This window comes from Pygocentrus nattereri, chromosome 19 (assembly GCF_015220715.1).
Source record: "Pygocentrus nattereri isolate fPygNat1 chromosome 19, fPygNat1.pri, whole genome shotgun sequence".
Lineage (NCBI taxonomy): Eukaryota > Metazoa > Chordata > Actinopteri > Characiformes > Serrasalmidae > Pygocentrus > Pygocentrus nattereri.
The window spans coordinates 23,035,751-23,060,292 of record NC_051229.1 but is presented as its reverse complement, the minus strand read 5'-3'; the positions used below and the strand labels follow the sequence as shown (position 1 = coordinate 23,060,292).

At 41.1% G+C, this 24,542-nt stretch overlaps 1 protein-coding gene and 1 long non-coding RNA gene across 4 annotated transcripts in view; both read left to right on the top strand.

Moving 5' to 3' along the window:
* The first annotated feature begins 1,297 nt into the window (after nucleotides 1-1,297).
* Nucleotides 1,298-5,925, top strand: LOC108428308. Of its 2 annotated transcripts, none has more exons than XR_001857919.2 (5): nucleotides 1,298-1,418; nucleotides 2,589-2,694; nucleotides 3,870-3,973; nucleotides 4,057-4,149; nucleotides 4,265-5,925. It is a non-coding gene; the product is annotated as an uncharacterized LOC108428308 (long non-coding RNA). The 2 variants fall into 2 exon arrangements; XR_001857918.2 differs by having other exon boundaries at nucleotides 1,302-1,418; nucleotides 2,568-2,694.
* An 807-nt stretch (nucleotides 5,926-6,732) lies between these two features.
* Nucleotides 6,733-24,542, top strand: part of dip2cb (disco-interacting protein 2 homolog Cb) — a 57,687-nt gene continuing 39,877 nt past the window's right edge. For both annotated transcript variants that reach the window (XM_017699215.2, XM_037531016.1), the window contains exon 1: nucleotides 6,733-7,151. In XM_017699215.2, the coding sequence (XP_017554704.1) occupies nucleotides 7,073-7,151 (79 nt within the window). In that variant the 5' untranslated portion in view covers nucleotides 6,733-7,072. The remainder of the gene's footprint in view (nucleotides 7,152-24,542) is intronic.

The window sequence follows — 24,542 nt, the reverse complement described above, 5'->3', positions numbered from 1 at the left end:
GTGTAAAAGTAGAGGAGGCAGTGGATAGGGCAAGATGGAGGCAGATGATCCACTGTGGCGACCCCGAAAGGGAGCAGCTGAAAGAAGAAGAAGAGGTTGCTTTGTGTAGAAAGGTTCATATCCTCTACAGAGAACACAGTTCTGCACATTTGAATGCACAACTGCTGTTTATTTGCTGAATTTAACATACTGCAGGGAAAAAATGAAACCAAATGCGCCCTGTATAAAAGTTACAGCACATTTTGTATTTTAAGATTTTCTAATATGCTAAACTGGAAAAAACAGAAAAAGTACCATATTTGGTATCACTTAGAAAATAGTAGTGATGGAAAGAGGTTACAATGTCTACAGTGAGTAAATGACGCCAATTTCATTTGCTGTCCAAAATAATCAGTAAACACACATGTCTTTTATTTAGGTTTATTGCATGAAGGCAATAAAATTGTCATAAATCTGAAAGATACATTTTCTTTGCGTACCGTACTACTTTGCCTTACATCACAAGGCCTTTTCTCAAAACTATTGTAAAATAAGCACCAGACCACATATTAATTCATTTTGTACAATGATTTCATGTGTGCTAGCCTTTAAAGACCTTCATTACCATTACCTGGATCGTGTGTTAGATTTGAGCTGGGGCTGAACTCTGTACAGTGGTGGATCTTCAGGACCAGGATTGGGCACTCCTGTATTAATGGCATTCACCTCAAACACACCTGATTACACATATCTATCAATTGCCAGGTTTAGTGGGTGTGTTAGTATAGAGCAGGGGTGTCCAATCATACCCACAAAGGACTGGTGTAGCTGCAGGTTTTCCCTCAAAACAAGCTGGAGCACACCCGATTCCCCTTGATCAATCCGTAGGTTTCAGTCTTCAGACTGCTGATCAGGTTTGTTGGAATGAAAACTTGCAGCCACGCCAGCCCCTTGTGGATAAGATCGAACACCCCTGGTATAGCAAAATCTCCAAACCTTGCTGGACGCAGGGCCTCAAGGACCAGAGTTCTGCACCCCTATATTAAAAGCTTCAGACTAGGAGTGTCCAGTGTTGGGAAAAATGAAAGTAATCCTGTTGTGCTCCTGTTAGGGCTGACAAAGTATGCAGAGAAACAGATGACTACACTTTGTAAAAGTGCTCCTATAAGGTAAGCGGAGCCGTTAGAAAGGACAGTGATACAAGGGGGTGTTCCTAATGAAGTGGTCGGTGAGCGTGTGTTTAATCACACTTTACCCACGTCGGCTCCGTAACGGCAGGTGGCGATACGCACCACTTTAAAGTTGGTTTGTAAACCGCCATTAATAAGAAGCGGCAGCGGTAAACTTGCCCCGCGTGGACGAACGGAGTGAGAGTTTATATCAAGACTTGGACATTTTCATGACAGAGCAGCAGCTGAACATCATCAAAATGTCTGAAGGTGATTTTGCAACCGGAGATGTGTCTTAGTTAATCTCCATAAACATGACAAAATACCTTGACGCTGTAGGGGCAGCTCGGTAGTAGATAAGTTTCTGAGAAGGGTAACGTTAGCCATCGCTAACACAAGTGTAGTTGTTCAGAGCAAACGGTTAGAGGGCCAAGGGAAGATAATTGTACTTTTTGGATTTATGAATATTTCTGTTTTCTCTAACTCGAAAAGAAGTGTGAAATGTGGCGCGGGAGTGCTGAGTCCAGTCTGTGGGAATCATTGAGGGAATGCCACACCGTGTATCGCAACACGTGAGCTGGCTACCATAAAGAGGAGCGCTCATTAGAGATTTCAGGTGGTGTCGGTGGCCAGAAATACATCAGTCATACTTCGGTTCTGCAGGAGTAGAGGGAATAGTGCAGTAGACCAAGTCCTTGCTTTGTGTGGGGTGCGATATTTGATGTTGGCCACCCTAGTTTATTTAACTGACTGGGTCTCTGCCAGGGCCACCTTGAACTCCTACCAAGGTGTTTTCAATATGTCGATAGTAGTCAAAGTTGCTAGTGCTTTTTATGAACGGCGTTGTCACAAAGCAGCTTTTCAGAAAATTCGGGCCCCAATGAGCAAAGCAGGGGCAACAGTGGCAAGAAAAAAACTCCCTAAGATCAGGAGGAGACCTTGAGAGGCACTAAGACTCAAAAAGGGAGCCAATCCTCTTTTAGTTGTCACCAGATAACACAATAGCAATAAGTAGAGGACAATATATAGCAATTCATAAACATTAAATATATATATATATATATATATATATATATATATATATATATTAGAGGAAAAAAAACCTGTCTGTCACTGGACAGAAGTCTTGAGATTAACCAGTGATGACCAATGGTTACAGTTAGAGGCCTATCAGAGTAACAGTGAGAGATCTGTCTACTGTTAGGAGTGAATCACAGTGAAATTGAATCAAATCCAGGTATGTCTTTGACTATTCCTACAAGTCTGTCATGTTAGTGTGAATATGATTAGTATGTTGTGTGGCTTTCCAGCGCATATATGTTTGTAAGGACACATGCATGTCCTTTTCACGTTAGTTTTAACATGACATTCCCAGTAGCTCTTTTTAGCTCATTATCTTTCCTGTATTTTTTTTCACAGCTTTCTTCTTTTTATCTATAGCAACACCCTTAGAGTCCTCTGTATGCTCAGAATACTGCACTATGGACCAGCATCATTCTGCATCGTGCATGGTTTTCATTCTTCAGGCCCTGTGGAACAGCTGAAGGTAAGCATGTTAACCAACTACACTGCTGCGACATCATAACCCAAACCGTAGCATTCAGCACCCTCTGAGGTCCACACTTGTGGATCGATGATGAATAGTAGCCAAATCTGAGACGTGGGGGTCACATCCACCACCCATGATTATGCTAGAGAAGCCGTGTGTGTGTGTGTGTGTGTGTGTGTGTGTGTGTGTGTCTGAATGTAAGCGGTGGTGTATGAACGTGAGATTGTGTGTGTGTGTGTATGTATGTGAGTGAAATGTCTGAGCGATGATGTAAATCTCAGTACTTGAGGTGCAAGTTTAAAGTAATTGCTTGCATTTTAATGATTGTCTCTACACTTGAACTGAGCTCAGATAATTGGTTTGTCTGTGTGCAACTGACCTTAACATCTGATTAAGCCTGTCCTCCACAACCATCTTTATTGCAGCTACTCCACCAGCAAGCATTTTATCTGGGTCTAGGTCGTTAGACACCTGAAACTGTTGTCACACAGTTCATTTAAAAAAAACCGAACTGAGTTTGGTTAAAGTGAACCTGGAAGGGAACCAAGTGCAGATGACCACAGTTCATTTTGTGTTCACAGTGTAAGTGAACTATAAAGAGGACTTGATTTTTCTGCTCCTTCGAGATCTCAGACCACAACTCCATTAGAACTCAGGAGGAACCAACAGACCCACCTGCTGATTGGCTGAAGTGCATTGCACAAGATTTGGAAAAATGACCCTGTGTGTCTGCTGCGGTGGGTTTTGTTTTTGGCTGTGCTCACTGAGCTCCACCTGGTGAAACTCAGCGTCATCAGTGAATTTTCATTCTTTCAGTGTTGAGTGAAAGCAGCTTAAATTTGTTGCGTGCCCAGCTTGAGCCTTTAACACTGTAAAAACATGTGGGCTTTCGCATCTTATTGCTTTGATATGTCAGCACTGCTGTCTTGTCGTTTAGAGGGCTCCGAGTTCTTTTGGCATGTTCACATATGTGAAAGACTCGTTGGTCTCAGTCCACTTCAGCCACTCAAATTGCCAAAATGTGAAAATGCACTAAGAAACCCATTTTGTTGTTACATTTTTCTTCCTGTTACATTAGCTACACAAACATGTGTTCTGTTACATGGTAAGAACCAGTGCTTTAGTAACTTGGGTTTTTTTTTTTTTTTTTTTAATGTAAAACTGTTCTCTAGGTAAGTGCTGAGGTCCTGTGTGATCAGCCATAACTGCTAAAAATGGCTACTACAACCAAGCGATTGATGACTCCTACCTTCATCTGGATTGCAGACTTTGAGTAGTAAGAGTCTTGTTGGATATATATATTTCACCCCCTGAGTTGTTAGTTTTAAATTTATAACTTTGGACACATGTTGACTGCAGGTGTATTGGGATCTTGTGACTGGATTTGGGTCTTTTCTGCATCTGCCTGGAACTCAAATGACCTTCCCTGCCAGAACAACCACCAATGAGCATGTAACGGAAGTTGTTCCAATTTTAGTCATCCTAATCTAGAATAGTTTAATTGCCAAAAGCATTCATTCTTTTTGGAGGTACTTAAACTTTTTTCCCCCTTTTTTTTTCTCTTCAGGAACCCACAAATCCACCAGCTGTGCTGAGAAGTCGGTGTGTTGTGGTGTCTCTACCAAGTGATCCTTATTGTGATGCATGATGGGAGTTTTTTTTTTTTTTTTTTTTTTTTTTACTTACTGAATGTCTGTACTTAAGACTAGCATATATTTCTGTTCAAGTTGTATAGTATTGTGGAAAAAAGTTAACAGAACACAGAACCGTTCTTTGATGAAATTTGGTGTTTTATATTTTTATTTTTATTATTTTGGATAGCAATGTCTAAAATGGTTGGAATGATACTTGAAGCCTTTCAGTGGGATATTGCTGCTTAGTAGCCTTGTTAAACTACAGTCCCTTTTTAAACGTCTAAACTGGCAACACTATCAGGTTTACACTTTAAATATGAGGTGTGCACTTTGGGTCAAAACAAGCTCTCACTCAAGTCTGGAGATTGAGTGAAAGAGAGAGACTGGTTTCATAGTACAGTTGGCAGATTTGAGAGACAAAATGAGGAAATACTTTTAAATTGGGTGAATCAACCACAGTTCAAGCTGTGCCACTTGCAACAGTTCTGAGATTTGTTTTGAAATTGTTTGGTTTCCTGATTTCATTAGCTTGAATAGGATTTTGTGATCTGTGGTGCTGCAGCGACGATTGCCAGTTAAAACCTACCTTAGGGATGTCCAGTCTTATCTGCAATGAGCCAGCCTGGCAGCAGGTTTTCTTTCCAACAATTGCTTGACCAAAATGGAATGAACTCATAGAATCTAGTGTGTTCCTGCTTGATTAGGATGAAGACCTGCAGCCACACTAGCCTTTTAGAAGTAACATTGGACACCCTGGCCTACACCTCAAAAGTAAATGAAATGATTAATCTACACCAAAAGAGACAGTGTTTCAAAACCCTGGTTGTGGAGGCCCACTATCCTGCCCCTCTTGTTGCTTTTCCTGCTTTATCATGCCCACTTACTCTGAGTAAGAGGTTGTTAATGCGATGGGCCCAGTTTCCCAAAAGCATTGTAGTGTTAAAAGCATCTTAACTAGTAAAAGGGGAGTATTTGGTATGATGCTTTCAGGAAACCCAGCCTCAAATAGTTGACCAGGGGTGTTTGGAGCAGGGAATATGCTAAAATGGGCAGAGCAGGGGCCCCAGGACCAGGGTTGTGAAATGGTGTAGACTTTCAAAATGCTTCTGTTATGCAGATGTTTCTCTAGTTTTGTATGGGTGTACTGGCTGCTTGAGAACTCTGTCCTCTTGTTTGTGAATTGATATGTTGTACATGTCAAATAAGTCATACATTTGATATCAGTATGTGCCAATACATTGCTGCTTTTATTATTTTTTTCAGTGTAGAAGTGTAATTTACACTTCTTGTTCTCCTTACCTGAGTAGTAGTGGTACTGATATTTCATACCGATATTGAATGGATAAATGCTTGCACACATTTTTACTTGTTTCTGGTTCCAGTAGCTGAGTTTGTAAAATTTGCTTATGACACTTTGGGTTATTTATACTGTATTATTGAAACATCCAAATTAAGTTAAATTGGGGAATAAACAGTCAAAATCTAATGTGTTCCTGTCAATTTCTGTTGGTCAACCACACATCAGTATGTTCAGAGAGTAGTAGCCTACACTGTATTTGTATGCTCTTCAGGGCTGTATTAATCCATTTATGCCTATTAACTAAGTATGATAAGGACACATTGTTTTCATTACATATATACTTGCTGTTTGAAGCAAAAATGAGCTTTTAGGCAGTGATTTGATTGAAAATGTCTTGCTCATGCAAGCGTGGAGAATATAGGGACAATTAAAATATATATAGACATTAAGTGATCAGTTTTTGCAGGTTGCATATGTTTATACATGGTTTTCTTTATATGCTAAGGTGGAACTGTACAGTAGACTTGCAATTAAACTATGAGGTGGCCAGCTCCATTTTTAATGAAAGCAGACAGTCTGTCCATGAATAGCAGCAGGTTCTGTGTTCCAGAGCCAGTGTGTTGTTGCCATCTGGTTCCACAAACCGGGCCAATTTTTCAGCTTTGTAAGTGCTGTGTGACCAGTGTTCCTCTCCTCCCCATCTTCCCCCAAAGTGAGGCAAATGGGCTTTTGTTTTATGAGGTAACTATAAAGTAAACCACTTACACTACTTAGCTAATCTGTTTTACAGTTTGTGCCAAAGCTGTGATGTCTAAAAAGGGCTAAACTTGCCATTTTCAAGCTGAAAAAGTGCACTGCTGCCTCCAGAGACGTGTCCATTGATCTCCACAACACAAAGAGTTTCTGGATCATTACACGATCATAGCTGCTGATCATCACACGCCCCTCTCCTCACAAACGCAGCATTTATGTATTCATTTTTTCCCCCGGCCAGCTGCAGATTTCTCGATTTCCATTACAATCTCCACAAAGATTTCAAGGGGAGGGTCTCTGGGGTCCATGCGCTCTGGCGCCCTCTTCCGTCAGCGAGCGCACTGGCAGATCACGTGACCTGAGCGGAGAGCAGCAGCTACAGAGGCATCGCCGCAGCTCTGCTCTTCTCCCTACAGCAAATCACGGGGATTAGCAGCATCCTGTTTTTACCGGAGCCGTTTCGCCTGCTGGACGGCGGGTCTGATGCCTGCGCTAGTGAGCCGTTACAGCCCGTTTGGAAGCTCTGTTCTTTCTCTCTCTCTCCGTTTGTAGTCGGAGTCTCTCTCTCACACATACTCATGCTGCCCGTTGGTGCTCCGGGGACGAACCGTGCTTGAGACTCGGCGGCTGCTGCTGCTGCGGGGGCAGAAAGCGACGCTAGGCGAGGCGAGGCTGCATCTGCGCGGGAATGGCGGACCGTGACACGTTACCGCTGCCTATCGAGATACGCGCGCGGCTCGCCGAGTTGGAGTTGGAGCTATCGGAAGGTGAGAGGCTGTTTTCACATTTCTTATCTCCCTCATCTGTTTTTATGTGTTAACGGAGCGTCGTGTCTGGTGCTTCGCGGGGAAGAGGAGCGAGTCTGCTAACGGACTGAAACCCTGAACCCCTAAAACGGGCCTCTTCTCTTCTCCTCTCTGGTGTTTACATCCGTTGTGCGGTGTTTACTCGCGGTTGCAGAATGGACCGAACGGTTCAGGTGTGACCTTGGATGACACGAAGTAAACGGACCCTCTTTTCCGAGACTGGGCAGTGATGACACCGTGCAGGGATTTTTCACCTTAAAATCACACACAGCATTCGCTCCACCGTAGACACCCTGGCTTTTTCTTCTATGGCACTCACTGTGCGTGGAGCTGAATGTGAATATGTCTCATTGGCTGTCCTGTCTCGCGCTGCTGGTGGGGGGTGGGGGTGTGTGTTTGGGGGGGGGTGTTGTTTTGATCGTTATTTTATGATTTTAATGACTTGACTTGCGATGCGTTTGGCGCGTGAAAAGCACTAGAGATTTGCGCATGTCCCCCAAAATAACAGACATACTCGTCCGTTTCCCTTCCGCAGCCCCCCTCTCTCCCCCTCTCTCCCTCTCTATTCTAATAACTATCTAATGTCTGTTGTTGTAACAGTGAGTTCTTCTAATCCGGGCAGCGGTGAAAAATCTCAGAAATATTGCATGGCAGCGTGTGAGTGAGAGCGAGTGTGTGCAGGTCATTTTCAGGCTCAAGCACTTGAAGCAGGCAGGTTTCATGTTGATTGCATCATTTCACTATGCATAAGATAGAAGTTTATTTCTGTGTATCCCTGAAATGACCTCGAGCATATCACGCCTGCGTGTTTTAGAGGGAGAGAGTGAATGTTTGTGTGTATGTACAAGATGATGGGGAAAGTCTTTGCATTTGTGCCAGTGAAGGTCTGTCTGTATCGTTTTAGTGAATGCATGTTTTGCAGAAATAAGGGATTAGTGACCATAGATATGGTATGGATGTCCACCATTTGCTCTCATAAGATCATGACCTGTCCTACAACGTCGCTCTGGTTTCATTGTTTTCTGCCATGTGCGAGTTTTGGCCCACTTTCCTCACTTCCCTCTGATTGGCTCAATCTCTTTTGTTCCCTAATCTGATTGGCCAGTAGGACAAAAGCCTTTAGGCTCAGAAGACACTTGTTGGGGATTAGGGCATCCTGCTCATCAGAGTAAACACACATATGTGTATTCACTGTAAACAAAGGCTTATCTTTGCAGACACACATATACATTTCTGTATGTAGTGCATGTAAGTAAGCAGATGATGTATTGTATGCTGTTCACATCTGGAAACCTAAGGGCTTTGAAATATTTTGGTATACTGTCTGTCTGGCCCATTTTTGAGTAAATGCAAGCTTTGCATTTTTAGACTATTGTAATGCTTTGTGTGGAAGATCTGTCCATTGTAAAAGTCTGTCTAGAGAAGGTTCATCCAATTACACACTAGCCAAATGCAAAGCTTGCGTTTACTTAAAAATGGAGCAGAGAGACTGTATAGCAAATTATTTCAAAGCACTTAGGTTTTTGATTGACAACAACATAGAGTACATCAGCTGCTTACTTCCATGCTCTACGTACAAAAATGTATTGATGTGTATGTATGTACACATGCATAAGCCTTGAGAAGTGTGTAATTTCATGTACCTTAGTCATTTCTCTAGTCACTGCACTCCTTGCACATATTAGAATGTAGAAACCTAATAGAAGCTTTAGTGACCAAAAAAAATAGTAAACAAAAAAACCCAAAACTGCATGAACAGTAGTGGAGGCTTTAAAAGTAGCAGCGTATGTGTTGTTATTGCTATTGTTAGAAAGCATGTTTTAGTAAGGTTCCATGTTTGTTGACATTCTGGATGAATATTTAAGATCAATTATGGCAGTTAATGAAACAGATACTCCCATTGCTTTTTGAGCCTTATCACCCTCTGCGTATGTGTGTGTGTGTGTGTGTGTGTGTGTTTTTCTCACTCTTGCACGCATTCTGTGTGTTTTGGAGTGATCAGTGAGAGGCTGCTCTGTTGCCAGGTGTGTTGCTATGAGGCAGGTGTTCATCCTGCCATGCAGGTATTTTATGTAAACAAACACACACACTGTCCTCTCCCTTAACAAGTGTGTCTGTGTGAAACACAGTGTCTCTCTAAAGTGCCTCTCACTCATGCCCTACATCCAGACGGTCATGAGTTAATATTTCATACTTTTGCCCCCAGTTGCACATTTATTTTATGTGTGCACGCATGTGGAGAAAGTGGATGGTGACAATGTCAAAATATATATTCTGTCTGACATCTGATATGTTAGTTTAGAATAAGTAGTGTCACATTTAAAAATAAAAATATGAATACAATAATATTTATTCAACATTTCATGTTATACTGCACTAAATTGAACTAATAATGATCTCTGTGGAATCAGTGTTTTTTTTTTTTTTTTTTTTTTTTTTTTTTTTTTTTAAGCACTAACAATATTCTTAATATGCTCAGAGAAAAATGGTGTAATTTGTCCCAGTAACGATCAGTATTGTAATACTGCTCAACCCTTTTCAGCAGATGATATACAATACGTTTCATGATATTTTGACACACAGATACAGTGCACTTGTAGTGCCACATTTATAATCTCCTGTCAAAAACAAGGATTTTTATTCAACATTTCACACACTAAATACAGTAGCCATAGCCATAATCCGGGCTAATTATACTTTCTTTGTAAGGAAACGTGTAGAAACATGCTGTTGGACAGTGTTTTTACGTACCAATGATATCAAGAGTGTTCTCAGAGAAGCATATTATTTAGTGTGAAAAGACGATTTATCACAATAACGATAAAATCTCACCATATTGCCCACCCCTAAAACAGGTGACACGTTAGGTCATCTAGCAATTTACACACATTCACTCTCACACATGCTCACACTGTCCTGCTGTGTGTGAATAGGATTTTCATGAGGGTGAAAGGCAGAAGGAGCAAGTTACATGTTATTTTTAGCCTTAGTCATGTGACATTGTATCCTTCTCCTATTGGTTGTCCTAACTCAGAATGTTTATATGCATAACAAGCTCTCCTTTCTGTTATGTAGGCCTATAGTGTGTGTGTGTGTGTGTGTGTGTGTGTGTGTGTGTGTGTGTGTGTGTGTGTGTGTGTGTGTGTGTGTGTGTGTGTGTGTGTGTGTGTGTGTGTTGGGCAGAACAAGAAGGAAGGGCAGAAGATGAGAGCAGCAAAGAGAAAGAAAGGAGACACAGGGTTGGATTTTTTTGCTGGACTCAGGTTGCTCTGTATATAACTACAGCTGTCCAACATCTCCTGTTTCTATTTTTAATTTGCTCTGAATAGAGAAATCTTTTCTGGGCCTCATTGTGCATTCCTGACCTAAGGAGTTCAGTAGTAATCAGTTCAGCCTTCAGGACCCTCAACCACTCCACATCTGTGCTTTATTCTTGCTCCTAATTCACCTGAGCCTGATACTCACTGTAGATACATCTGTTGATTATCTGGCTGAGGTGCTCTGAACACAATTTTCCATAATAAGTAACATCACAATACCTTTTTTGAGGATATCATGGGTATCAGTGGTGTGCACAGTAAATCAAGTATTGGCTTCATCATTTAAGATGCCAGCATTTAAATACTGATACTACTGTTAAGGTTGTCGTTATGTTTCGTCACAGGATGATGAAGATAATAAATAAGCTTACAGTTCAGTGAAGTGTTGTTGTTTTAGCAGTATTGAATGTTTTAACTGTAAAAATATGCTTATTTTGTCTATATATATGTGAGTATGTTTCTTGTATAACATTTTACACTGAGAGGAGAGAGTAACAGCATGGCTTACATGGCTTTTTGCAACCCAGTAGGGCTGTCACGGAAATGTCATGAAATCTGGTGATAAATTGCCATATAAATAACTGCTGTTAACATTTTAACTGTCTGTTTTATTTATTATGTGAAATCTTTAAAGTGCAAACCTAAAGTGGTCAAATTGGCTGATTAGCTCTTCTGCTTTCTAGCTGTTGATGCTTAATACTGTGAATGATAATAGAAACAGCATAAGCTCAAATAAACAAACATTATTAAAGATGTTATACTGCCCTTTAGAAGTTATAACTTTTTTTTTGTTTTTGTAAGACCACATTTTCTGCTTTAATTTACATGAATTTGTCTCAACTAATGAAAATGGACTCAATCCATGATCTGTTGTGATGTAAACACGACACGGCATATGTGAACAGTCATGGAAAATAATTTCAACTAGCTCAAATAATTGCGATCAGCTCAAATAAGTGAAGTCAGGTGATAAGGTCCAGAAACTGTTGAGCCAAAGGGTTCTCAGGCCATACTATGCCGCACTGCACTGGTGAGAGTTTCTTTTTCCATCTTTTTCATTTTCTATTTTTCCATCAAAGCAGAAAAGACTGGCTAACTGCTAACAGGCTAATAGCTACACATAGCACACTTCACAACACACCTTTAATTCTGTCTGTCACTCCGACATCAGTCTCTCGGGGTGTTCACAGATTCTTAATCCTCCACTTGGGTTTTACTAGAGTAACAGTTATTGAAACAGAGTCTGTGCTGTGGTGGGTTACAGCTAACTGACTAACTGCACTAGCGTAACCCAGCAGCCACCAGACATTTGAACGGGTGTTTTTTTTCCTGGAGTTGGAGTCTGCCCTTCAGTAGGATGCACCATATGTTCACATTAGCTTAGCCTAGAAGATTACAACTTAAAATATTACAGAACAAGGTTGAATTCAGCTTTATGTCACTCTGTCAACTTTAAGTTTTTATTATCTATACCTGTGATTGCACAGCACCAGTTAGTCAAATCAAACCTGTGCTTGGGTATTTGGACCTCTTTAGGTAAGCTAAGTTAGTTAAGAAAGAGAAGCTGGCTAGAAGTAGGTTAGCTAAGGGGCTTCAGCTCCAAACACCACAGATTAGGTTGACTTCATTGCCTAAGACTTGAGTCATTATCATTTAAACATTCATCAGTAAAGCTTTTGTAAGGCAGAATCAAGCCTATTCTGTGGTGAGCAGAGAAGGCACCATGCTAGCTAAGCTAATGCTAACCAGCCCCTTTCTTCTGGTTAGCAGTGCTGTTTAACATTTAGAAATCTGTGTTAAACTGAAGCTTTGATGTTTATTGAATGGTGGATTTAAAACCGTGCACTGCTTTGATTTATCCTGTGTGTGCAGACTGAACGTACTGAATGTTTTCCGGTTTGAAATAATGCAGCAGGATACAGTGGCACAATACCGACGTAAACATAGGATCAGTAAGTGGATAGCTACGGCATCCCACCAAACAGTTCCTGAGTTCCTGCCCCTGAGCAAAGATATATCCGAAATTGGCTTCTTTAGTTTTGCGCTGGAGCCACAATGTCGCTAACTCTTCGTGTGAACTAATGGCCATAGGACAACATTGTGCAAGCCTAAATCATCACACGCTTCGCTCAATTTGACCTCCTTGTGTGATTTCAGATTTATTGTCCTCTATAAAAATAGGTAAAAACACAAACAAAACAGCACAAACAGAACTAAAGAAGCCAACTTGAAACACCAAGCATATCTTGGCTGATCAACTAAGTTTGGGGTAAGGGGACCACTATGTAATGTTTTGGTTGGACAATAACTTTAATTTGCCGAATGTATTTGATCAGACAAAATGGTAACTGTTTAAGATGGAAAGGCTGTTTCTCTAAAGCGGAGACTGAGATTTGACAAAGTCCTAAGTCCTTAAGTAGCAGTTTAAAGCCCATTTGAGGCTCGTAAAGTCAATGTCACAAACGGTGTGGTATGGCAGCTACTGTGAACCTAGTTGTCAGTGTTTTCTGAGAATAACACCATCACTGATGCTTTACTGTGTGTGATTATGGGTCTAAACTCCAACCAACAACCACATGCAAACACACAGTAGATATTATGGGAAATGTTTTGGATGTTTTAGATGGCGATAAGAGCCATGTTAAGTTATGCTGTGTGCGTGTGCACAGTAACTGGCAGTAGAGTGTCTGAATAAGCCTGTGACCTACATACAGTTTTATTATGCCATATGACAACGTGTTCTGGAGAGAGCGAGGAGAGAGAGGGGGTGGGGTTAGTGTGAGAAACTGTGTGTCTGTCAGAGAGAGAGGGAGAGAGAAGGAGAGAGTGCAAGAGGATGAGATGGCCTGAAGAGGATGTGTAGTGATGGTTTTGGCTGGATGTCTAATTGTTTCTGTGCTTGATTTTTTTTTTTTTTTTTTCTCTCTGATAGCATCCATCTATCATTTATGTTTTATTAGAGCAGGAACAGAGGCAGTCTTATGAGCTTGTGTGTGTGTATATATGTGTGCATGGATTCTTTTGTGAAGTTGAGTCAAAGGAAATGACATATCTGGATCAGAAAGTATGCTGCACTTAAATATAACTGTACCATGAATTATTCTTAGAGTGAGTGAGTGAGTGAGTGAGTGAGTGAGTGAGTGAGTGAGTGAGTGAGTGAGTGAGTGAGTGAGTGTGTGTGTGTACACATACATGATTGAATCCAGGTGCTCTCAAGTGAGTGAGAGTGGGATTGCTCTACAATAGCTGCTCTAACTTTGACTTCTTGCTGTTTGACGTTAAGAGTAGTGCAAACCCAATTCCAAGAAAGTTGGAAGAGGATGTGGAACATGATTAAAAACAGAAAGCAATGGTCAACTCTGACCTGTATTGAAACAAAAAAAAAAGTTTAAGACTAAGACTACGGTCATGAACATTTTAAAAGAGGTGTTCAGATATAAAATGGGCATCCAAGAAAGACCTAGTTCTTAATAAGCAAAGATTGAAAGGTTGCAGTTCACCATCAAAAATGCATCAGCAAGACGTCCATCTGTTTAAGAACAGTGTTCTTTACCAAGTGTTTGAAGGGTTTTTAGGAATTTTGCTCTCTGTGGTCTTTAATATTATTAAAAGATTCAGCAAGTCTGAAAGAATCTCTGCGTGTAAAGGTTAAGGGCAAAACCCACAACTGAATGCCAGTGACCTTCAACCCCTCATACAACACTGTATTAAAAACCATCATGCTTCTGTGATGGAAGTCATCACATGGGCTTGGGAATACTCTGACAAACTTTTGTCAATAACCACAATTTGTCGCTGCATCTACAAATGCATGTTAAGAGTGTGCTATGCTCAGTGGAAGCTGTATGTCAACAACATCCAGGCAACTTTTCAAGACTTCAGCTAATCTAAAATGGATGGATGCCCTGTTGTGGCCTGAGGAGTCAACCTTTCAACCTTTCAGATTGTTTGTTTATAGAAATAATGGTCGTTCTAGGTGTCATTGCAGAGCTTGTGACAGCTGTGACTTATCAAGGGAAGCAACATCTAGCTTACAGTAGTAAGGAAAAAGCTTGTAAACCTTGAGGAACCGCCCACATTTCTGCATAAACTGCTAAAATGTGATGTAAACTTAATGTCAGTCATAGTAGTAAATAGAGATGTCACAGTAGCAGAATCACAGTAGTCTATAATAGTATAAATGACACTGCCTGATTCACCACCAAAAACTTTGTGTACAATAATAAGTAAAACAAATAGAACAATTGCATGCAGCCTTCACGTATTTAATAATAACAATAAACAGCAACATTTGTTATCTAACACAATTGCTTTCTGTAGTGTACTCTAAAAGATACTTAGAATGCACAAAAAATTTGAAAAGTTAGAAGATTTTATCTGGAAAAAACCCCAAAATATTAAATAGGACTCTAACAAATAATCAGAATCTGTAGTGTCAGTCATTTGAATCATAATGAACAAGAAACGGTGATTAAAATGCTGTTTGCTTCCTTTGCTCTCCCATGTCAGTCAGTGCAGACACATTTAAGCAGTTTGAGTGGTGGCAGATCAGCAATGTAAAAGAAATTGGCCATGTGGAACCATTTCACAGCGTCTAGGAGGGACAGACAAGAGATTTATAAACTCTGTTCATATTGAGTGGCAGGAGAGGATATGACCCTCAGATTCTGTATTATTATTATTATTATTATTATTATTAATAATAATAATAATAATAATGTATTTTCTTTATTACCCTGTAGTTTTTCATGCTTAGTACATTTGTTCAGAAGTAAAAATAAGAAGACAAATAAATGAAAAATAATTAAAATAATATATTATTAATAATATTAATATAATAAATTATAAATAATATTAAAATAATAAATTATTTTAGTTTTCTGTCAGAATCCATCAATACTGATACTGGTATCAGATATTGGCCCGTTACTGCACTATAGTACCTATAAAATGCACCGATTCAAACGTCTGATACCACCTGATAACATCTGATGTAAGCCTGCTTTATAGTGGTGTGCTAATGAACAAATGACTCCAGATGGCAGTGATTTTAGTGAGGGTGTTTTTTTTTTTTTTTTTATTGTCGTTGTAAAATATGCTATCAAGAGACCGTTTTGTCCTGCCCATGTATATCCTTGCTTGCTTTGTTTTGGTGCACAGTGTGGTACAAGTTGGCAGCATGTTTGCTTGGAAATTGGGTATGCTGTGTGTTCTTTTGAATGAAACAGCTTTATTGATAATTCTCTGTAGACAGAGCTGTGTGTAGAACCTGTGTTTCAGGTAGCATCTCAATTGCACTGAGCATTTTTATACAGTGAGAGCAAATAAACCCTAGGCTTTGTCCGTACCCAACGGTCTATTCAAATGTACAGTCACCAAAACAAGATTTTGTAACTACAGCTCGAAATGCTAAGCAAAAGACTCCAACAAGATGTAAAACTTGAAATATAAGGTCCTCGGATTACAGATGAGGATCAAAACTATAAAACCACAACGCACCTTGATCCAAGGTAACTAATGTAGCATAACTAGCTAATGCACGTCATTTAAATGCAACTAGATTTTATCGCTAACTTTAAGGTTCATTGCATTGATTGACAGCTACTTAATTCTGAGTAGCTTCCTCAGTATGGTATCAGAATCAGTATTGGCAAGTAATACAAGAAGATGTACTCATACTACTAGGCTAACTGTTACATCAGAATTGCTAACCATGCATTTGTGCACTGCATCACTTGCAGTGTATTCATAAACCTGCCAGATGCAACATGTCAGTGGTCTTATATATATATATATATATATAAAAAGAGAAATGTTAAGATTCTAGTCTAGTCTTTTTCTGAGCAGCAGGTTAGTTTCTAGGTAAAAACAAAATAAAATGCAACATTCAGCTACCTTATGCAGCCCAGCCGTATCAAATAATTGGATCCAAACAGCATAAATGGGCTATATTTCAACTTGTAGCAGCAGTAGCAATTGGGGGATAATGCAGACTCTGCTAGTGAGCAGGGGAACCTGTAGCCTGAAACCTTACATTTAAATATTTTCACATGCAGCTCCTCAACATTCTCCATACAGCTCAATGTACCAATGTTCAGATGAGTTGCAAAATTATGAAAATATCATAATTTTCCTCAGGCATCTGTAACTGAATTTCAGTACTTATGAGCTATAATGTTGGAAAACACCTCTTTTTTTAATATGTGAAGCATGTGATTTTGTAACCAACAGGAGCTCACAAATGTCCATGTTGGCAATAACTTTCAAAACAAGAGGTAAAATGTTGGTTAACTTGATGTTATATTAGGTCCTGTATACTACATTTTTTCAGTGCGCATGCGCGAACGTGCATGCTGCCTGTTACAGTAGCTCCCATTCATGTTCCCTCGTTTTTGATCGTAACTTTTCTTTACCCTTGTAATAGTTTATTTATTTGACGAGGCAATTTAGGGAAGCTGTGCCCTCTCGAAACATGCGAGTAGAGAGAGTTTTGGTCTGTTTTTTTGAAAGTGCTACTTTCACTCACTCCCCGTGTCCGCCGCGACGATGCAGCATGGCCGCTTTGTTTACACCCGGGATCAGCTGATCGCGCTGCAGCCGGTCGCCTTGGCGACCAGGACAAAGAACATTCCCGAAGAGCTTTGGAGACGGACGCACAGGGGTTGCAGAGGGGGAATTAACCAGCGCACGGGGAAAGCGAGGGAGAGACGGCGGAGGCTTATGGAGAAGAAGGGATATAAGCTGCGTCTCCCCTCCGTCATCATGGGCAACGTGAGGTCGCTGGCGAACAAGATGGACGAGCTGACAGCACTAGCCAGGAGTCAGAAGTAGTACCAGGAGTGTAGTCTCATGTGCTTTTCGGAGACATGGCTACACCAGGACATCCCGGATGACCATGTTTCCATCGATGGCTTCCACACTGTTCGGGCCAACCGGGGCTGCACCGAGAGTGGAAAGCGCAAAGGAGGTGGGGTCGCTGTGCTAGTTAATAACCGCTGGTGTAACCCTGGTCACATTATCATCAAGGAACGTACCTGTTGCCCGGACATTGAGCTGTTGGCTGTCGGACTCAGGCCATATTATTTACCATGCGAGTATTCGCATGCCATCATCGTGACTACCTACATTCCCCCCTCTGCCAACCCGACGTCGGCAAGTGACGTAATTTATTCAACAACAGCACGTCTCCAGACGCAACACCCTTTATCGCCATATCAGGTGACTTTAACAATGTCGCTATGGCCAAGGCACTACCACACTTCACGCAGTATGTGGACTGTCCCACCAGAGAGGAAAGAACACTGGACCTGCTTGTATGCTAATGTTAAGGACACATACAGCTGCTCCCCCCTTCCCCCGCTGGGTAGGTCAGACCACAACTTGGTTCACCTCAGCTCCTGTTATGTGCCGCTGGTGAAGAGTCAGCCTGTGACCAAGCGGATAGTGAGTAGATGGTCTGTGGAGACTTACGAGGCACTGCAGGATTGCTTCGAGGCTACTGATTGGTCTGCACTCTGTGAGCCGCACGGAGAGGACGTCGACGGGCTCACAGAGTGCATCACGGACTACATTAACTTCTGTGTGGACTCCACTGTCCCAACCAGGACTGTTAAATGTTACCCAAACAACAAGCCGTGGGTAACAAAGGACATTAAGGCTCTCCTCAACAAGAAGAAGAGGGCATTCAGAGCTGGAGATAGGGAGGAGGTGAGAACGATCCAGAGGGAAATGAGGACAGCTATCAAAGAGGCGAAGAACAAGTACAGGAGGAAGCTGGAGTGGAAACTCCAGCAGAACAACATGAGGGAGGTCTGGAATGGGATGAGGACCATCACCAGCTTCAGGTCCAACAACAACAGAGGAGTAGAGGTCAGTGTGGACAGGGCCAACAAGCTAAATCTGTTCTTTAACAGATTTGACACGGCAGCCTGACTCCCCCCAGCCTGACTCCTCTGCTGCCAGTCCTCAGCAGACCATACCACTCATCCCCCCTCCCCCTCCTGATAGCCTGCCCCCCTCGTGTGATAGCCCATCTCACACCTCCATCCCTCCCCCACCCACCTCCTCTACAGTGTGTCTCACTGCTGACCAGGTGAGAAGACAACTGAAGAGACTCCACACAAACAAGGCTGCAGGCCCTGATGGGGTTCCACCCAGGGTGCTTAAAGCCTGTGCTACCCAACTTTGTGGAGTACTTCAACGTGTCTTGAACTTGAGCCTGAGTCTCCAGAGGGTACCCATGATGTGGAAGACATCTTGCATTGTTCCTGTCCCAAAGACGCCACGACCCAGTGACGCCAAGGACTACAGGCCAGTGGGACTGATGTCTCATGTCATGAAGACCATGGAGAGGCTCGTCTTGGATCAGCTCCGACCCATAGTCCAGCCTTTTCTAGATCCCCTCCAGTTTGCCTATCAGCCCCGCCTGGGAGTTGAAGACGCCATCATCTACCTGCTCAACAGAGTTTATGCTCACCTGGATAAGCCAGCCAGCTCTGTGAGGGTCATGTTTTTTGACTTCTCCAGCGCATTTAACACCGTCTGGCCCGCTCTTCTGGGCGATAAGCTCACAGTGATGCAGGTAGATGCCCCCCTTGTGTCCTGGATTGTTGACTATCTGACCGGCAGACCACAGTATGTACGCCTGCAGCACTGTGTGTCGGACAGAGTAGTCAGCAACGCTGGAGTCCCACAAGGTACTGTCCTCTCTCCCTTCCTCTTCACCCTCTACACCACGGACTTCAGCTACTGTACAGAGACTTGCCACCTTCAGATTTTTTCTGATGACTCTGCAATAGTTGGATGTGTCAGCAAGGGTGAAGAGGATGAGTACAGGGCAACGGTGAAGGACTTTGTCGCATGGTGCGAGCGGAACCACCTGCAGCTCAATGTGACAAAGACAAAGGAACTGGTGGTGGACCTGAGGAGGGACAAGGCATCGGTGACCCCTGTGTCCATCAGCGGGGTCAGTGTGGACACTGTGGAGGATTACAAATATCTGGGTGTGTATATTGACAATAAACTGGACTGGGCTAAGAACACTGACGCCCTCTACAGGAAGGGCCAAAGTCGTCTCTATTTTCTGAGGCGCCTGAGGTCCTTCAACATCTGCCGGACTATGCTCAGGATCTTCTATGAGTCTGTGGTGGCGAGTGCTATCCTCTATGCTGTTGCATGCTGGGGAAGCAGGCTGAGGGTGGCAGATGCCAACAGACTCAACAAATTGATCCGCAAGGCCGGTGATGTTGTGGGTGTGGAGCTGGACTCGCTGACGGCAGTGTCGGAGAGGAGGATGCTGTCTAAACTGCGGGCCATTATGAACAATGGCTCCCACCCACTCTACGATATGGTGATGAGACACAAGAGCTCATTCAGCTCAAGACTCATCGTACCAAAATGCACCACAGAGCGCCACAGGAAGTCATTCTTACCTGTGGCCATCAAACTCCATAACTCCTCCCTCAGTGTGTGATTCAAAAACTGTTCATATGTGCAATAACAGCAATTGTGTGTGTAGAGTACTTAAATCTGGTGTACATACTGTAAATTCTATATATTGTCTTAAATTATTAGTAAAGTGTTTATTTTTTACATAAATGGCTGCAACTGTAACAACTGCAATTTCCCCCTGGGATCAATAAAGGAATCTGAATCTGAATCTGAATCTTATAAGGTCCTCTTGGAATATTTGTGTGGTTTTATGTGTCTCAACTGGTCATTCATTTTTGCTTGTCCAAATTGTGCTCAAAGTGTCAATATTTTATGTGACCACCATTATTATCTAGCACTGCCTTAGTCCTCTTGGGCTGCACAGGTTTCTACTGGAATCCTCTTCCACTCCTCCATGATGACATCACGGAGCTGGTGGATGTTAGACACATTGTGCTCCTCCTCCTTCTGCTTGAGGATGCCCCACAGGTGCTCAATTGGGTTTAGGTCTGGAGACATACTTGGCCAGTCCAACACCTTTACCTTCAGCAAGGCAGTTGTCATCTTGGAGGTGTGTTTAGGGTCATTATAGAGTTGGAAAACTGCCATGCGGTGCGGTTTCTGAAGGGAAGGGATCATGATCTGCTTCAGAATGTCATATTACATGTTGGAATTCATGTTTCCCTCAAAGTACCGCAGCACCCCAGTGCTGGTAGCACTCATGCAGCTCCAGACCATGATGCTACCACCACCATGCTTGACTGTAAGCAAGAGACAGTTGTCTAGGTACTCCTCACCAGGGCACCACCACACATGCTGGACACCATCTGAGCCAAACAACTTCATCTTGGTCTTGTCAGACCACAGGACATGGTTCCAGTAATCCATATTCTTGGACTGCTTGTCTTCAGCAAACTGTTTCTGGGCTTTTTGTGCGTCAGCTTCTGGGACGACAGCCATGCAGACCAAGTTGATGCATTGTGCGGTGTATGGTCTGAGCATTGACAGGCTGATCTTCCATTTCTTCAACCTCTGCAGCAATGCTGGCAGCACTCATGCATTTTGGGCACAATTTGGACATGTTCACTGTGAGGTGTACTCACTTGTGTTGCCAGCTATTTTGACATTAATGGCTGTGTGTTGAGTTATTTTCAGAGGACAGCAAATCTATACTGCTATGCAAGCTGTACACTGACTATTTTAAGTTATATCCAAGTTTCATTTCTATAGTGTTGTCCCATGAAAAGATATAATGAAATATTGGCAGAAATGTGTATGTATTTTAGCCTCATTGTATGTTTTTGTGCAACAGCAAACAATCATTTACTGCTCCAGATATAGTCAATATGGTTTCTTCATAACAAAAGAACAAAAGCAGAGGAAGTAGCATTCGTTCTGAAAATATGCTAGCTATCAGTCTGGAGCAGTCAGAAGCAGAAGTTTATTTGGAGTCTCACAAGCATTGCCAAATCTCCAATGAGTCCAGTGAAGACCTGGCAACTCTGTATTTGATAAACAAAGATTTGTTTTCCCCATGGAAGTCTTTGAGTTATTTGAGTTACTTTTCAGGTTTTGATCATTTTAATTAGTGAATTTATGAAATATCATCGAATATTTGTTGCAGCCCTGATTATGTCAATCCAGATTTATATTTATTTTTTTAGTCATTTCTGCAGATTGTGTAGTCATGTATTATTGTGAGGTTAAGAAAACAGTACTTTGCATTCTCATCACTTGACAAAGTCTAGTTGAAGTACAGAACTAATCTGAGTGAGAACTGATCAAATGTTTTTACATCAGCTATAGTTAAAGTTATGACAAATAAAAGGAAGAAGAAATATTCACATTTTTAATTATCTTTTAACCCTTTTGGCTGGTACTCTGTGCTAAACACATGTTCTCTCTGATCTTTTGAAAATTTTCCTGAAGTCATGTGTGGATCATCTGTATTAAGACATGCTCCACTTCATGTGTGTGTTTACATGTTTTATGTGTGTGAGTGTTTATATTTGGTTCACTGAAGACTGACCCAGTAACCCAATTTGGGGAGTGTAAAATTTGCTAGTACGTTCTGTTTTTCTTGTGTCTGCGCAATCTGTGTGGGGCTATGATGTGAAATAATAATTGACATTGTTCTAAAACAGATTGTCATTCTAGAACGATTCAGCATTAGTAGATCTGAGTTCAGAGAACACATCTGGAAAGATAAAAATGCCCGTGGCTGCATCCTGGGCCTCTCTCTTGGTCAGTGTCTCTCTCTCTCTCTCTCTCTCTCTCTCTCTCTCTCTCTCTCTCTCTCTCTCTCTCTCTCTCTCTCTCTCTCTCTCTCTCTCTCTCTCCCCCTTGGTGTTAAGGGGCGTGGTCTCTGGAGAGAAGCCACTCCTTGTCCTCATTTCCTTCTGTTCTCTGGGGGCCAATCACAGTTCTGTCGTCATGGTTGCGGATGCATTCTTGGAGTATTCTCAGATGCTGCATGTTTGTGCTTGACAACGCTAAATTAAGCCAGCCAACCAGCGACATCACTTAAAGACAGTACTTATCTAATGTTATGTTTTATTTATTTATTTGCTGTAAAAAGATTTTATATTAGTTTTTTAAATAAAAAATATTTAGGAAAAGAGTTTATGTATAGCACATGCACAGTGATTATTGATGATAATTAAAATATAAAACTCCACCACATTTCCAGACCTACCCTGACCATCTTTTTTCTTATTATTGTTTAGTTATTTATTAGTTATTTGGTCATGTATTTCTTTGTGTGGTCATGGTTACTGGATGGCCTTGCTGCTCCGATCAGCAATTTGTAGCAACCAATGTAGGGAAGCACACTGATTTCAGAATCGTATCTGCTAATGTTTGCTTTAAATAATTATTGCCATTGGACAGATGTTTATATTTGACAGATATTTCAAACCAGTATTTGATTACATATTTATTGTACTTTGGGAGAGGTGAATGTTTAGACTACTGTACTAAAATGTCTGCATTTGATTCATATCGTTGTGTTTGTATGCCGGAAAAAGTGTGACATTTCTTCATAATGCTAATCAAAGTGCTAAAAGTTTTACATTTTATAAATGGTTATGTATTGATATTAACGTCAGTAGATATGCACAGAGAAAAGTATTGAATATCAACATCGGCCATATTAGTGTATCCCAAAAAAAAAAGCTTTAGTTAAAAAAGCTTTAGAGCTGCAGTAAATAGTAGATTAAACTATTACTGAAAGTCAGTTTTTTGATAAATTGAATTATTTATAAGTCAGTAAATTGAAAATTCATTAACTGTTACAGTTTGTAAGTGTTGGATTTTTAGTTAAATATGAGGATCATTCACGTGGCACCAAGTTGTGTGCAGTTGATTAAAATGCAAAAAAGAACATGATTAGCTGCCTAATAGCATAAAACTGTAGTCACATTCTGTACTGCAATCACGTCCTATTTATTAGTGCAGTGTTAGTGCAGTTATACAATATATATTTGAATTTTTACCTTTGTCCATCTCATCCATCTCATACTGTGTCATCCTATACACAATATGGTTTTTCACATGGAATGATGACAAATCATTTCAATGAACAGAATTATTTAGTGTTCAGAGATATGAAAAAACTATAGTGGCATTAGTGACTGCAAAACAGCAACTGAAGTGTTCCACAAACTTACTTTGATATTGTACATAACCACTGATTAGGCAGTTTACCAACAGCTCTGCTAAAACATGTCCTCAGATTAATTTATATGTACGTAGCCTAATCTGTGATGAAGGTTTATATGTAATAAAAAGCAATTAAATGGGAGCCATAGGCTTATAAGTTAATTTATTGTCATCAATACTACTAATTTAACGTCAGGCCTAGCATTGTAACAAAACATTTTCACAAATGTTTTTAACTCCTTTAGAAACCAGTAGTCAGAACCACAGATATAACTAGTAGAGTCATTACTAATACATGGGCTTATTTGTTTCATTTTTCTTAAGATTCGCATGAAAAGCCAGTATTGATGTTTCTTGTGTCAAAAGAATATTTGTTAGTAAGTACTATGAAAATATGTAGAGGACTCGTGCTGTTTGTTCGTTCTCCTCCTGAAGGCAAGTGCATGAATCAGTGATGTGATCCCACCCGCTTAAATCAAGCAGAGTTGCAGTAGGCATACCATTCACTCTGTCAAAGGACTGTGTTGCTGTGTGATACTTTGGTTTTTGGAGATTTGCAGACAGAAGCTATTTAAGAAAGAACAGGGAAAACGGGGAAAATCAACAATTTCTGCAAATTACTAAAATAAGCTGACGGCATAATTGGCTGAAATCATCTACTTGTTACTTCACAGTTCATGCAGTTACTGTTATTTACAGGCTTCTCGCAATTGGTCTGAATCTTTCTTATCTGATACATGCACTTATATCAAGTTAAAGTGTCTTATTTACAGAACTAAACAAAACTTTTTAAAATAGCCTTATTTATAGGCTCTTGGAATGTGTGAACTCCTATTTTTACTATAACTACTACTGAAATGATGTTCTGATAGATGGATAGATAGACCAGATAGGCTAAACAATCCAGTCTCTTAGACTAAGATGGAAATATGTCATCTGATAT